Source organism: Drosophila biarmipes, chromosome 2L, assembly GCF_025231255.1.
Source record: "Drosophila biarmipes strain raj3 chromosome 2L, RU_DBia_V1.1, whole genome shotgun sequence".
Lineage (NCBI taxonomy): Eukaryota > Metazoa > Arthropoda > Insecta > Diptera > Drosophilidae > Drosophila > Drosophila biarmipes.
In genome coordinates this window covers 8,902,620-8,918,559 of record NC_066612.1, presented here as the reverse complement: position 1 = coordinate 8,918,559, position 15,940 = coordinate 8,902,620, and the positions used below count along the sequence as shown (strand labels likewise).

General features: G+C 40.2%; 2 protein-coding genes across 7 annotated transcripts in view; one reads left to right on the top strand and one right to left on the bottom strand.

Annotated features, from left to right (window-relative positions):
- LOC108032523 (protein sickie) overlaps positions 1-15,940 on the bottom strand; it is a 168,433-nt gene that overhangs the window by 80,149 nt on the left and 72,344 nt on the right. For all 6 annotated transcript variants that reach the window (XM_017106367.3, XM_017106365.3, XM_017106363.3 and 3 more), the window contains exon 3: positions 2,640-3,022. In XM_017106367.3, coding sequence (XP_016961856.1) covers positions 2,640-3,022 — 383 coding nt within the window. The remainder of the gene's footprint in view (positions 1-2,639; positions 3,023-15,940) is intronic.
- On the top strand, positions 142-988 carry LOC127010762 (fibrinogen-like protein 1). Its single transcript, XM_050885530.1, has 2 exons — positions 142-663; positions 724-988. The coding sequence occupies exons 1-2, from the start codon at positions 164-166 to the stop codon at positions 893-895; spliced, it is 672 nt and encodes a 223-aa protein (XP_050741487.1). The 5' UTR covers positions 142-163; the 3' UTR covers positions 896-988.

Sequence of the window (15,940 nt, the reverse complement as noted above, 5' to 3'; positions counted from 1 at the left end):
AAGAGTGTCTTCGAAGACTCGCTGCTATAAATTAAAAATGAAACCGCTGTTTCTTGAGACTTTTCTTCCGTTTATTCTTTTTGACGTGGTGCTCTTTGCCAAAGGAAATCCAATTTATACTCATAGTCAGTTAAAATTTAACTGCGATAAAGATTGCACCGCGATGCTCAACACCTTTATTGCTCATGCTGTAAAATACGTGGAAATCGCGGAGGACTTGAAAAATCAAAGGAAATGGCTTGCTGAAGAACTCGCTGAAATTGGTTGGATACCCATTCAAAGGCGTTTCGACGGTTCCGAGAACTTCAACCGACCTTGGCAGGACTATATGTATGGTTTCGGAAACCGAAGTGGAGAATTTTTTGTCGGACTGAAGGAAGTGCACTATAGGACTCAAAAAAGACGCCACGAACTTTTTATAAGACTTGCAAATGTTAGTGGAAACACTAGATACGCTCATTATAATGATTTTAGAATCGGAAGCGAAAAGGAAGGTTATGCTCTAAGGTCGCTTGGAAAATACTCCGGTACAGCTGGAGACGCCCTAAGAGCACATGAGAATCGAAAGTTTACTACCTTTGACGTGGATAACGACCATAATTTAGTACGCAATTGCGCTTCAAATGAATATGGTGGTTGGTGGTTCGGTAACTGCGCTTACAGGTAAACACATTGACATGCTAAACCATTCCACTAGCCAAATCCAACAAATTAATATTGCAGCTCCCTAAACGGAAAGTATTATCGAGACGGCATTTGTAATACAGCCAATGGGATCCATTGGGGCACTTGGCATGGGTTCAATTATACCCACTCGCTTACCGCGGTTGAAATGATGATAAAGCCACTATCTAAATCCTACAAGTCGAATATGAATTCCATACCTTTTTTTTAATTATTGGAAGCAACTGCATTACTATTAATGATGACTAAGCCTTAAATGTAGAACTATTCTCAGATTACTGTACATTTCAAATTCGTATGAACTAACAAGAACAAATGGTTTTCGGAATTTTAAATTACTTTTACGAAAAACCTTAACGAATAAAATGGTTTTCCTGTGAAGCGCCACCTATATTTGCTTTATGTGTATAAAGACAAGAAAACAAACGCTGGCTGCTGCACGCTAACTTGTCGATAGAGGGGGTATTATGTAAAATAAATCCAATGGAATCCAAGTAAAATACAGCCACAATGTATAGTATAAGTAGAATATAAGTGTATTTATGGTAGTGGGAACAGTTTTGAAGAGCGCCACCTATATTATATGTTTTATGGATACGAGTTCACAGAGGGAGTAAAAACATACAATTCAGCTGCTTTTATTAAACAAAAATTGTAAGTTATCTTTATCTTAATAAAAAAAGAATTCCCCAACTTCCCGGAAGTAATATTCCAGTAAAGGGGTATATTAGATTCATCGGTAATAGTGTAACCCTATAACGTATATATTCCTGATCCGGGTCACTAGCCAAATCCAACTATCCCTTTCATCTGTTCATTTCAGCAGGGACTCTATCGCCCAATAATGCACAAAATTTTTCAAAATCGGACCAAACATTCAATAGATATACGATAAATGAATGTTTCTCGCACTCCCCTTAGTTGTGTAAGGGCATCGACGCCGTCGAGTACAGCGTTCTGATAGAAATTTTTACAAAAAATGCATTATCAACCGAATTCTGCCTATATATACCGCCCGCTTTGTATGACCAAGTCAAGTTCAGTTGAGATCAGAGTCTTCAGCGTCTACAGCGCCTCGCAAAATAAAAATGAAACCATTGTTTTTTAAGATTTTTGTAGCGTTCATCCTTTTTGAAGTGCTATTTCTTGCCAGTGGAAATCCAGTTGGTTATCCCAATATCTTAGCATTTAACTGCGATGAAGGCTGCACTGCGATGCTAAACACCTTTATCGCTTATGCTGTGAAATACAACGACGTTGCAAAGAAGATGAAAATTCAAAAATCCGTCACGAACTTTTTATAAAACTTGCAAATGTTTATGGAAACACTAGATACGCTCATTACACCGATTTTAGAATTGGAAGCGAGAAGGAAGGCTATGCTCTAAGGTCGCTGGGAAAGTACTCTGGTACAGCTGGAGACTTCCTGAGAGAGCATGAGAATCAAATGTTTACTACGCAATGGGGGAAAAAGAAAACTACGAATCAGGTGGTTGGTGGTGCACTAGCTGCGGTAGCAGGTAAATACATTCATAACAACTATTCCGCTGGCAAAATCTATCAATATTATTTCACAGCTGCCTGAATGGAAAATTCGAGGGTAATATGACCAATGGAATCCGTTGGGGTCCTTGGCAAGACTTTAACTTGAACCACTCGCTTGCCTTTGTTGAAATGATGATTAAGGCTCTAACTTAATATATAATCTTCTGTAAGATTATACCAAAGTGAGTGTACATTAATTGCAATAAAACCAATGGAATTTACTTAGCAAGCTGATGAATCTTAAAATGTAAAGAAATTTTTCAATTTGATAACCTTTATCCGATTGTGCATAATATTTTACAGAATATTACTCAACTTTTCAGGAAATATTGTATACTTTAGATAAAACATCAAGGGCATACAATAAAATTTATTAATAAACAAATGTTTGTTGTTCGGTTTGAACTTACCGGTTCACCATCTCATTGCCGTTCTCCAGCGATTGGGCCAATTGCTGGGGCGTTTGTTGCTGCTGCTGATCCGGCTGGTTTTTATCCTGGTGTAGACTGGATCCGGGAGTCCTCAGACCGCCGCCCACTCCGACTCCCAGAACGGATCCGCCGCCCGTGAGTGTGGATGAGGAGCCCACTCCGACTCCAACTCCTCCTCCAGCGCCGCAGCCCACTCCAATGGATTTGGTCTGCTTGGCCTGCTGCTTGAAGCGACTCAAGGCGAAGAAAAGGGCGAGGACGGCCTTCAGGCGACCGGCACAGATGTCATTGGTGGTGATGTTCTCCAAGCCGCCGACCGACTGGCTTCGCAGCACATGCAGACACGAGTTGACGTTGTCAAACTAGCAGGAGGAAAAACGAAGAAAAGCGGGATGCAAATGAAATCAAAGCACGGAAAATGCCAACACTTAAAGCTATTTAAGTACACCAATGATTCATTGGCGGAGCTCTTTGAGCCTGTCTAATATAAATGTAAATCCTCGAGCCGTTTTTATCGCCGGGCGCCTTAAATGTCGTGATTTTGACATGACTCCCAAATGAGGCGCCCCAAACACCGATGTACAAATGCGTTTTTTATGGCTAATTCACCGTGGCGTTCTTAACTGCTTCACGCACACGACCTGGCCAGAAAAACCCTTCGAACCAAAGCACAGCCAGACGAAACAAAAAATTGACATTAAGATAAAGTGTTCAGACATCAACTGCCCCTCTTCAGCACCCTTTCCCATTTGTCAACACCAGGAGAACCTAAGATGACAGGTCGCACGACTTTGAGATACTCTGGGCGGGGATAAAGGGAAAAGGTTGGGGTAATCTTAAAATGTATAAAGTGGAAGTCGTGCTGGTGCCTAGTGACTTGAATGATTTTAGAAAAGATGATAATGCTTAGAACTTTTACGGTTTTAAGAAAATACTGTTTGAATATTCCATAACTTTTAACTGGTAACTACTAAAACTAAAACTAAGCCATAAATTCAATAAGTAGCAGATTTCTCTTAAAATTTTAAAACCAAAATTCTACATTTTCTGACAGGCTACACAATAAACCACTTGCCTGAGCTACCCAAATACCCAAAAATTGTGTACAGAATATTGTCAGCATGCTTCCGAAAAGCTTTACGAATTTGTCTTTTGTATTGCAGAGCACGATATTTCATATTTTTTCCCCACTTTATCACAGTGGTCGCTACAATTTAAAAGACACAAAAAGTGTACATATAGTAAAATAGAACTGAGAGGCAAATGTCGAAAAATCAAACTTGACAACTGACATGACGGCAGACAAATGACAAACGTCTGCCGGCTGTGTGCACTCAATTTGCTGGTCGAGAAGTCGAGAAGTCGAAACTGAGATGCGAACCGATGCAGCATCCAAGGGCCCCAAAGTTATCTGTATCTTTATCCAGATGACAGGGCGGCTGAGCGGGGCGGAACTTTAAAGGGCTGCCAAAACTTATATGGCAAACTTTATAATAACTTTCTGAGAGACAAAATGGCAGCAACTTTGCGCCCCATGACTTTGGCAAACAATTGAAAAACTCCAATCGCAGATAAGTTCAAGTTCAATGCCGCGCCATTATGCGTATCTGCCAGATACTTTCTACTTTTTACTGGATCTTCGCCACCCGTCCACATTAATATTTGGCCAAAGTATCTTGGGCCGGCTCACTTTGCTCAATTTGTTGCATTATAAATTGAGACAATAAATTTACATTAATTTTTGCCTTCTTTACTTTGTTCAGCTCAAATGGGGCCATTAGTGGGGGGGAGCAGAGCTCCTACTTGCTTTCTAACAATTTGTATCTGTTGCCTGTTATCGATGGCTGTAGCCACTGATAGATAAGTTCTGTCAAAGCCACATTAACTTTTGTAGTTGCCGATGAAAGTTTTGCTGTCTTTCAAACAAACTTCAATTATTACGATGTTGCACTAATTGGTGCGAGTTGGAACTTTACCTTTGGAAGTTAGTAATGGTTTCAGAAACTGTACAGATTTCCTGGCTAGACAATTATTTAATCATTACATGTAGTTGTAGACATTAAGATATTGTTAAGTTAAATTAGGTATTTGATAATTTATAAATTATACGATTTAATATAAGCTTGCTAAGCACAATTTTAAAGGAATACAACATTTAAAAAGCATTTTATACAGGAGAAACCATACCTAAAACCTTATTTTACTTTCTAGAAAACAAATCATTCGCTTTCGAAACATTTTCGTACCTGCGTTTAATCAAACTGTCTAACTGCGATTGAGCCAACAGATCGCACCATTTGTTATGGGCATGTTAATGGGGAACTCCTCCATTAGCTCGCCTCGACAACTTCATTTCTCTCCGCGGACCCTGGTTTTTACAACCGTTCCGAGGGGCAAGCAATATCGCTCGATCAATCACGCACCGCGTTGACAGCTGCAAGTGTCAAACAGAGCGGTGCACTTATTTACTGTGCTCCACAATGAACACCGCCCACAGTAGCCACAGAGCACAGTAGCTGCGTACACTCAAAAAAATTATATAATTCCTATAAATATGAATTAAACTTTCCAACTTAAAAATATCACAAGGTGTAGACTTAAAAATCAATAACAAAAACAAAGCTAGAATATAAATATTTAGGTCCTCGAGAATTCGCGTCCTTAAAAAATAGGTATTGGCTCTAATTTACTTACTATCTGTAAACAGAAACTCAAATCCTCGGAAAATAAATTTCTTATCAAATTTGTCTTATTGGTTTTAAGTTTTCCAAGTGTAGATACGGTTCGCTCGAATCAAGAACACGGGTGTCTTTGGCACAGTTAAGACCCATTGAATCGCGTAGTTGGCGCAGGCAAAGTGCATCGAAGCCCCGACTTACGTAATGTGCAACAAAAGTCAAATAAACCACAATAGATGGGCGGCGGGAGGGGCTGGAAGTGCAGCGAGATGCGGCAGCTGTTGCCTCTCCAAAGAAGACGGCAAACCGCAAGTTGAATGCAACGAAATCGCGAAACCGATACGATGCTCCAGCCAAGTCTGCCGAGGCCACATTGAGTGAGGAGCTCCAGCCCCACTCAGATGCCCCGACCCAAACGGGTTGGGCGGCGAAATATTGGGAAATGGCAGCCTTACTCCTTCTGGCCGAAAAATAAAAACAAGCGACGAACAAAAATAAATGCAAATAATATTGTTCACATTCAAGTTGTCAATTGCACTGGTGAGCGAGGGCCTTATCAATGAACCCCTTGCGAATGTAAGCACCGTGGTTAAAAAGGTATTTATTTTGGAACAAATAATTTTAAAAAGTTTCATAAAGGATATATTATGTATAATATATTTAATATAGGTTTCGTTATTTTAAGATTAACATGTTTAAAGCAGAGGTAAAAAAATATAGTGGTTTTAAAATAAATGCTATAATTATTTGTATATTATTAGGGTATATTTTAAATATTTATTTACATTATTATATATTAAGCCAGTCAAGCTTTTTTTATAAAATGCAATATTTTTTAATTCTTGCTAGCCCTTCAAGTTCATTAAATCCAATTTCAGTTGTTTATCTGATGCCAGGACAAACAACCGCTTCTGGAGCCTGGGAGACTTTCATTTTATTGGACAATAAATTCTAGAAACTTATTTACTTTTCCACATCGCTTGAGCAATGCCAGCAGTGTAACGATATGATGGGACTTTTCAACTCGCCCTCTGTGCGATCGAAAATGAAGACAACAAACTGGCCAAGTGACGCTTATTGTCACAGGATGCGGCGTCATTAAAGCCGAAATGTGGCAGGGGAGAGGCGAGAAGGGCAGCAGGAAGAAAAGGACGAGGACGATGAGGTCCTGGGGCAGAAACTGCAGCAGCCATTATTGACATTCTTCGATTTTTCTATCTTTGTGTTTGTGTGCCAGGCGCAGAGAATTTCTGAATTGCACTCGACGCATTGTGTTCGCCCTGGCCAGTGGGTCTGCATTTAACTCCTTTTCCACCAATCGGAGGCTCCTTCACTCATTTAATGCGAATTTATCGCAGAATGCAATGCGCTTCTCCTCCTTTTATCCGGCTCGAAGCCTGGCCAAGGGATTAAGAGTGGTCAACAAAGACGACGTAAATGAAAAGGCAAACGGAACGGAATGGAACGGCATCGAAGGGAAAGTCCTTTGTTAATGGCGCTAAAGAGTTGGCCGGAAAACAGGACATGATGTTGGCCAGCCGCTCAAGTCAACTTATGCCAACGCTTCCGCTCCGAATGACATTTAATTTAATATATATATATGTGCAGTGTGCATTTCATTTCATTTGATTTATACACACTTTAAAGTCCCTTGCTATAAATCAACGTAGGCGTCTGCATTCTCTACCCAAAAGCCCGCGGGCCAAGCCCCTTTTTTTAATTAACCGCCGGCCAGAGGAATTATACAACAAAAAACTCGGATTGTATGTGTGTTTTTGTCTGGGATTTCGGCCACAACAACAATATGGTTTTATCTGTGAATTTGTCAGGTGGGAGAGCCGAAAATTGAATTGTTTAATGGGTATTTGCATCGCAAAACGATCATTTGAGTGGCACAAAAAACTGGTTATATTGAAAGAATTAAATATTAAACATTTCAAATCCGATAGAAAAGTAGGAGATTTTTTGAAGGAGCAATTTCTTCCGTAGAGAAACAATCCCATTTCACCAATTTCCAAGTGACTTTCGTCTCAGTGCCCCTTCAATAATCCCCTTTGTAGTCACAGGGCTTCCCCAAACCAATTAACAACTAATTAAACGCTCAAAGTCACACACTCCCTGCCATTTTCCAGCCCAGAAACAATGGATCCTGGTGCTGCAGAGCAGGCTTCTTGGCATTCGGAAATCAATAACCAAAATCCACACAAATTCTTCGAATCACTCAGAATGGCAAAATTCCGGGGCAATGATAAGCAGACAGACAATTGCATTCAGACACTCACTCGATTGGGAATTTGGGAATGCGGAAGGGCAGCGCCAAATGGCAAAACAATTTCAATAATTTCAAGTGTCCTTCGTGGCCGACAGGAGTCACTCACAGTCGCAAGGATGCGAGAGCGATTTCGGACAATTGTCGCCAAAGTCACGAATACCAGAGGGGCGATAAGAAATTGCCAACTTAAATAAAATAAAAATCAAATCAAATTGCTTCGGGGAGGGGGCTGGGGCAAGTAATGCCAGCTAAGACTGAACTGTAAATTCGATTTACGAATCACTGAAAGTGCAACACGCGTACTGCACAAACAATTTTTTTCGGCTGCCCGGGATGGCTAGTGGCCAATGGGCAAAGGCCAAAGCGAAATGCGATTTGATTGAAGTGAAGAAATGTAATTGAAATTGCCGGACATATGTGTTTGCCGGAGACAGGCAAAGGCGCAGTACGAGTCGGGGGCGTTCGCAGATAGAGCCAGTTTAATTTGGCAAGTGCAATCGAGTGAAAGTTGGAGCGGCAATCGCCACTGCAATGGGACTTAAAACACTTGGGGCAAGTTCGCTAGGAAATTTAGGTTCTTACAGCTGAAGAGGCTATCAAATCCTAGCACTTAAGGAACTTGAATGAGTACTTAGAAAAGAAAAATACTACCTTATATAAGGCTGTTTAAAATACATTCAAGATGTTTAAACTAATATAAACAGTTGTTGAGCTTGGATTTATCTCGTTTGGGAATGATGTTTTAAAATTTTTAAACTTTTTCTCGCCTATATGAAATTCCTGAATATTCATTGAAGAAATGTACACATTCTACAAGCTGCTTTCAACGCAACACAAAGGAAGTGTAAGCGGAACCCATCGCGGTAAAACTTATAATTTCCTGCCAAAAGTAATAAGTGTTCCCGGGAAACTTAATTCCTGTTCATATCAATAAAGTTAATAAGAAACTTGTATGGCTTTCCAAAGACCCCGGAGACCTCCCACTTGAATTGCGCAACCCAAACTCACGCATTTCCGCAGTTTTCCCCCCTCTACACTCCGATAAATTTCCCAGCAGCCACATCGTTACTTTCCACTGCGTTGAAATATTTAGTAAGATTTCAGCGTATTTGCAGCACTTGTAGGAACTTTTCAGCAGGCAAACGAAATCACTTTCAGGGCATCTCCATCTCCGCGACTCCCCCTCTATAAGGAAATCCACCCACTCCCCGAAAATCGTTTCTATAGCGACCTTTGGCAAAGTGCGTGTGCTTCGGCGCATTAAATTGATTGCGATAAAAATTTTCTTCAAGATGAGGAGCGGCCAATTTGAGTTTAAGTCCTACCCCGCACTTCTTTCGCTTTCCATTTTATATACATTTTTTTGCTGAAACTGTAGCAGTGGAAAATGAAATTATTGATAAGACCAGGGGAGGAGTTTAAAAGGCGTCTTAATAAAACTGCAGCCATGTGACGACGATGGCTATCGGTGGCTCGGGAAATGCCTGGGAAGGAAGGAAGTCGGTGAAAAAACTAGTGGAAAACGTAGGTAAGCACACACACGGTCACAATTTAAATATGTATTATGATTATTTACTGCCAGGGCAAGTTAAATAAAAATACAGTGGAAAATAAAAATAAAATGCGCATAAAGAGGGTCTGAGCCCGAGATGATGATAAGCCCGGTTTGGCGGGGGAACTAGGGAAAGGCATAAGCAGGCAAATTGCGCACGCAAGCCCCCCAATTTCCTCCCGTAGATTCGAACGTCTGTTCCCCGGATCCGAAGCCCCCTACCCAGTTTCCTCCTTCGCCAAGATTAGCCTTTGGAGATATGGTATGCTAAGGTGCCGCTCCATTCTGCGCCACGTTTCGTTTCACTTCAGGCTGCTTTCAATAGGCGTCCGAAGAAAGTGCAGCGGAGGCTAAGAGCATTCGCTGCGAACGTGTTTCCATACTGCACTTCTGCAAATCGGGCGAGATTTGGAAGGGACATTTTTCTTAGAAAAGCAATGCATAACTCAAATGGCGCATTTTTATTGATACCACTTGACGAAGTAATCAATTCGCGCAAAAACCCCTTTCATTTTAATTAAAATCAATTTATCTGAGTGCCTGTATAGACTGGAATGTCTGTCTGGGGCAATTCTAAGATGTTGTCCTTTAATATTTATTGGAATGCAAATTAGCTCTAATAATATTAAATAATATATAAAAGCCTTGTAAAAACTTAGAATTACCTTTTCTTAAATTAAGAATACATTAAATTTGGGACATTTCTAGGCTTTTGACATCACTTTATTTTAGGTGTCAAAAAGTATGCAACAATATATTTTAAGCTCAGAGCTTCCATACAATTTATTCACTGCATACTTTTATGCACCTAATATGAGATTTAATTTGTGGTAGTGGTTTTATCTGGTACCCCCAATAAATCAATGCTCTAGATACAGAGTGATAATATACAATTTTCACTTTTAGAATAAGTTAGTTTAGCCTATAAATTTCTCTCTCTGTATTAAGCGCTCTGTAGTGCATTTGCCATTGGCACACAATTGGGTGAATTCTGTTTTTTTTTTCTGTGCCCGGGCTGTCGGGTCGCAACAGCGTCTTAGCCTTAGCAACGCCTTAAGTTATGCTGCGCAAGTATCGCCTTCCGCCCGACCTCCCACTTCAGCCACTTTTGCCACCCAACAACCAACATTCAACATCCAACATCCCGTGCCGCTCTAAGCTGTTTTCATTTTTATCCGGCGCGTTGCGATGCGAGTGTTTAGATTGCGAGAAATTGCAAGTTGCGTCAAAATATTTACACCGACTGACACGGAATGCAGCAAATATTAGGGGGTATAAAAACTAAATTCCCCGCTAAACAACGAGCCCAAATTGGCTGCGACGTGTTGCCCATGGATCAAAAGCACAAAATTTGTAAAATTAATTAGAAATATCAATAAGCGTTCGGAGTTTGTTTCATGCCCGGCTGCCTAAATGGGTGTATTGGAAAATATTTGCCCAGGTCGCAGCATTTTGTGAAATTCACTAATTGGCTGGCTGGTAATCACTGAGCACAAAATATGCCTCCCAAATGTGTATGCAACTGTGTGCAAAAATCATATAATTAATAACCAGTCATTTGTGCTGTTGGCCGACTTCTCGCCCACCCAAACATTTTAAGTTTAAATTTCACTCTGGCCAGAACGACAGCCACGGCAGCTGCAATTTGCATTGTTTGCATAATAGTCAAAGATTCGTTTGTTTTACAAATTTACAGATATAAAGTCAATACAAATACCGTGCTGGCGAAACGTCATTAAGCCCACTCACCTGCAATGAAAGAGAAAAATGGCTGGTCAGAAATGTTGAATGTGGCCAAAGTGTTAAGCTTTAATGCGAGAATATTTTCGGAACGCCAAACCAATGACAATGGATAAATATTATGAAATATGCTGAGAGCGTGAGCAGTTTTCATATCGATGATAAATCGTGACAACCATTGAAATAAAAACGGGAATGCGTTGACAAATGAAACATGATTGCTTCTCATTTATTTTCCGTTTTATAAAAGACAATTCGAAAATTAATTGTTTAACTATTGAAAGGTAAAAAAGGAGCAGAAGGACAATGGGCCCCAGGATATTCCCCCTTCAAAACATCAATCACAAACATGCATTTTCAAGTTATACCAACCATTGTCTACCGGTTTTTTGCCAAATCGCTGATAATATATTTTCAGCTTGCCGCAAGTGTTATTCAAAATATCTTCTGCTCAAAAAAAAGCAGAACAATACATGAATATATATTACCAAATACATTTTGCTCCATTTTTACTGCAATGCATTTTTCAATCGCTTCTTTTTCCCTTGCATACATTTTATTTCGATATTTTATCCCGCTTGGATTCTATTTTTTTTACCAGCAGAGAGACTCATAAGTTTACGTTCGATTTTGGCGTTTGTTGTAAAACGAAATTGATATTTTATGGCCATGCTCATCTGGCTGAAGGGGGAACAGGGGTAGAATGGCATGAAGCATACGATTTTCGAAGTTTATGGCGCGTGTATCTGTTAGATACGTCCCCCGTACTTTTTCTGTGTTATTTACATGTATACTTTGTGCGGAGATTTGCTAGTTTTTTCTATGGTTATTTATGCATGGGGCATTGTTTAAGCCGCATGCGAAAAGCGCACCCAACTCAATCGACACATGGCCAACTGCAAAAATGCTGGTTTAGAAGCTGCAGCTTTGATTTAAAGCCCGTTGCAGTTTGTAAATGCATTAGCCTTTTGAAGCTGCTTTTTCTGAAAAAGTTTTGCCATTTTGTAATTAGTAAAAAGAACTGCAGAAATGTGGCAAAAAAGGCTTAAGCAAATATTTACTCTGGCGTCTAGTGGGATGAAATTACATTAGCTTTATGGCATGGTTATTTGCACTCAAAAAAAATATAAACGCCAACAAAAGCATATTTATTTATTATTACCTCCATGTATTATTTTTACTATCATAGAAACGTAACTCATTGGCAGAAATATCTGTGACTTTGACAAAGAAACTTTTTTTACATTTCGTCCAGGTATTTTACCAAAAGGTTTTTGAACTTGGCTGCTGTGTGTGTTAATTTCACACTTAGAAATTTGACTAATTTGTATTTTTATTTTAAATTGCCTAGAAGATGACTACCGGTTACCCTTGAGTTACCTACGAATCTTAAAAAAAAATCTAGAAGACTTCTCCAGAAGTCTCCAAGCCAGAACACGTGCCATTTGTCAGGCCCAGACTCATTTGATTAGCATGCGACAGGAGCGAGGTTGGCAGTACTTGTACATGATAATCAACTTCAAATTGTATCTTTTTCTTAAGAGAGAGATGTATTATGAGGGCCATAAATAAAATGGCACGGCTTGGAGAAAAAAGGCAAGCCACCGAATGCCTTTGGCCAATGAGAAATGTGAAAACGTGTTGGGCATACAATCTACCAAAATTCAAATTTCTGTGGCTCACGTAGGAGAGACCCCGAAAATACATGGACTGAGGCAGGTATACAGATCCGAGTGCGGTGTTCAAACAAAATTTGATATTTTCATTAAATGATATTTGGCTGCTGCGATGACACAGTCACACAGCACATCCGTTCCCATCACATTCGCCTGTGCTAGAACTGCAGTCGAGCGTGAATCCGAGGTTCTCTGTATCTGTGGCTCCGTGGAAAAAACAAAAATATATATATATTTTTGCGATTCCAACGCGGACCAACCGAAATGTAAACAAACAAATGGACTGTGCAAGCAAATGAAATATTGAAACTAAACAAGCTGGAACAGGTGTCAACGTCATCGTTTGGAGGTTTCATTTGACGAGTCTTCTCTTTTTCACCGATTTTACGAGTGTTATTTGCAATTCATTTACGTTTCCCTTCTTGTTTGCCCGGGCCTTTTTCATTTGTTATTTTTTCCATTTTGCAGGTGTCCAGACCAATTGGGAACCCAGAAATCAATCAACATTCGAAACGCTCACTTATTTATCAATTGTTGTCGGCGGCTTGGCTCTTTTGTTTTCCCGCACCTTTTGTGCGGTGAACTTGACACTTGCCACTTGGCAAAGCAACTGGGCAATGCCGTTAGGACCCCGAACCCCTTGGCCAAAATAGGTCTCAAAACGTTTCTAATTTCATGCTAATGACAGGGCCAACGCAAGCGGAAGTCGTGATTTGGGAAAGCTCAAATTGTAGCTTATGGCCGGAGAAAATGCTTCGGTTCGAGTGAGATGGGAACACAGATAATTATGGCTAATTGGGTAAATAGGCTCGTCGAACCCGTCAACAAATCAACTACGCGCGGACAATTTGAGTTAATTAGGTGCGGGGTGAATGAAAGTTTAGTTGCTAATTTATAGGCACATGTATTTACACAAAACGCCAGACAGATTGGCGCCTGAAAAGCTAATTCGGTGAAGGTCTTCATGCTGTGATATAATGCATTAAAGCTGTTTAGGATATAATATACTTTTAAGAAATATTTTCTTGTTACAATTTAATTGATTATTTATATATTTTATTTAAGCTAGTTTTCAAACTTTTTGATGTTGATATTTACACAAGGAATTAAGTCTTAATGGTTACTTCACATTCGGAATTTCTCATTTTCAATCCATTCAAAAATGTCGACAATTTTCAAATCGATCTGGAGCAACGTGGTTTTCATTAAGGTAATATCAGCAATTTGCGAAATCAGGTCAGCAATCAAAGGTTGCCATAACACAGAGCACCCAAGACAATCGTTAGAACCCAAAGCCAAGGCGTTTATGACTTTGCATCTACGGGCGCCAACTGAGGAGGCGAAAAGCGAGCGAGATTCAGATACGACTTCAAGGTGTGTCACAGCCAATATTTTCTGTACTTTGTACCTTTCAGCCGGCTCCAGTGAGCAGCAGCCAGGGAAATATGACAGATATCAGCACTCCGCGTCGGCGTTTAAATAATTGCGCTGTCAAAATGCGTTAGGCGTTTATTTAAGCCAACTCCTCCATCAACCTCCTCGATTTCGCCATCTCGCTGCGCACAATATTTAATTACAGGCTACATTTAACACAAACTCCCCCTGTTGCTGTTATTTGTTATGCATAATGAACTTACGCATGCAAAATTAATAAAATTTACCACGCAACACGAGCGCAGAATATTTTATTTCGCCTGATAGAATTTTATATTTCGATGACAACGAACAAAAAATGACTTGCGTGTAAAAAATTATTTTAAATGCAATTTTCATAATTCAGATTCTAACTATACGATTGCGATGACAACTTAATTATGCATTGATATGCGGTTTTAATGTTTACTGAGGTGTGCTGTTTTTTGGTTATTAATGTCAGGCAAAAATTGCATGCTAGATTAAATTTAATCTTTGATTAGGTGAAACTCTGTTAATTAGTGAGCTTTTTGGGCAGCAGACAAAAAATGCAGTATGAATAAACAAAATTAAAGTTATTTTTACGTACTAACACGCCATTAGCCATTTTTAAAATACAAAACAGAATAAAATATAAAGGAGTTTTCTATAATAAATCGTCGAAAAACGTCGTATCACCTCTGAAACACAAATGTAGGACTACAAATTGCCAGATCGATGGAAGATCAATGCAAATCACAGGTTGAATATTATTAAGACCTTTTCCAGGAAGTCAAAGTCATGTTTGCGAGCTGCAGCTCCCATTCAGACCATCACGCACGGCTATCTTGGGCAGGTAATACCTGAAACTGACTGGGCTGGGTAGCACAAAATTCCCAGGTTGCTCGGTTTGGACACATCCTTGAAGCTTACATTTCTCGGCTGTCAACTGTTTAACTTGGCTTAACCTGCCCCTCCAACCGCCGACTCCCCTGGTTTTTTGCATATTTGACTTTGACACTTTGCAGTTGCAGTTGCAGTTGCCGTTGCCGTGGCTATTGTGATGTTGTTGCTCTCGCTCCTGTTAACATGTCCGACTGTTTGTTGCCGGGCCTGGTCTATATGTCGGTCTATACGTCCGTCTGGCGGTCTGGCAGCCCGACTTTGCCTCCCTGCGTCCAGCGACAATGAGCTGGGGCATTCCTCTTGAACACGCAACGTGCAATTGTCAGTGTCAAGCGTTGTGGCAACTGCAAAAGTATATATATATATGCATACAGCAAATATATATCTGCGGACCTGGGTGTACAGATGGGAGATATATGGGCAGTGCATGAGTAGGCAGCAATGTTGGTGCCACTGCAGCTTGCCACATGCTACAGCACCTTCCTGGCATGTGTAATATATTAATACTTGACTCTTGAATTTTTTAAAACTCATATTATATTTTAAAAGCATTTTCTCTAGAGTATTCCCGCTTCGTTGTTATACTTCTGGTGCCATAAATTTGACAACTTTTTTAGTGCCACCATCAGTCCGTTCAGAGATAAACCCAACAAATTGAGTGATGGTTTTCAGAGCGGGTGAATTATTTTCTTTTTTTTCCCATGGCCCCCAACAATTGCATCTTGCTGCCGACTCCGACGCCATAAAGTTGGCAATTCAATTTAAAGACCACGACTAGTTCATGGCCAACGCAAATGGTCTTTGGCATCCCGTTTTCCCAGCCTAATATGCCTTTTAACGAGCAAAGCTCTTCAAACGACTGGAGGGCATCGAAAAATCGTTGTACACGCGTTTTCTGGTCATGTTTGACAACTGCCGAAAATGCAATTAACATTTGTGCCCGGTAGTTGTCAACAGTTTCGCAGACAAACACATTCTCATGCGAAAACACGCCTCGAGTCAAGGGCGTTGCTGGGGAAATTAATTGGGGATCATTAAGAGCGAAAGGTTGTGTACAACATTTT

Coding starts and splice junctions, on each gene's coding strand:
- LOC127010762 (XM_050885530.1), top strand. CDS start 164: ATGCTCAACACCTTTATTGCTCATGCTGTAAAATACGTGGAAATCGCG. Junction 664..723: donor TTCGGTAACTGCGCTTACAG/GTAAACACATTG, acceptor TTAATATTGCAG/CTCCCTAAACGGAAAGTATT.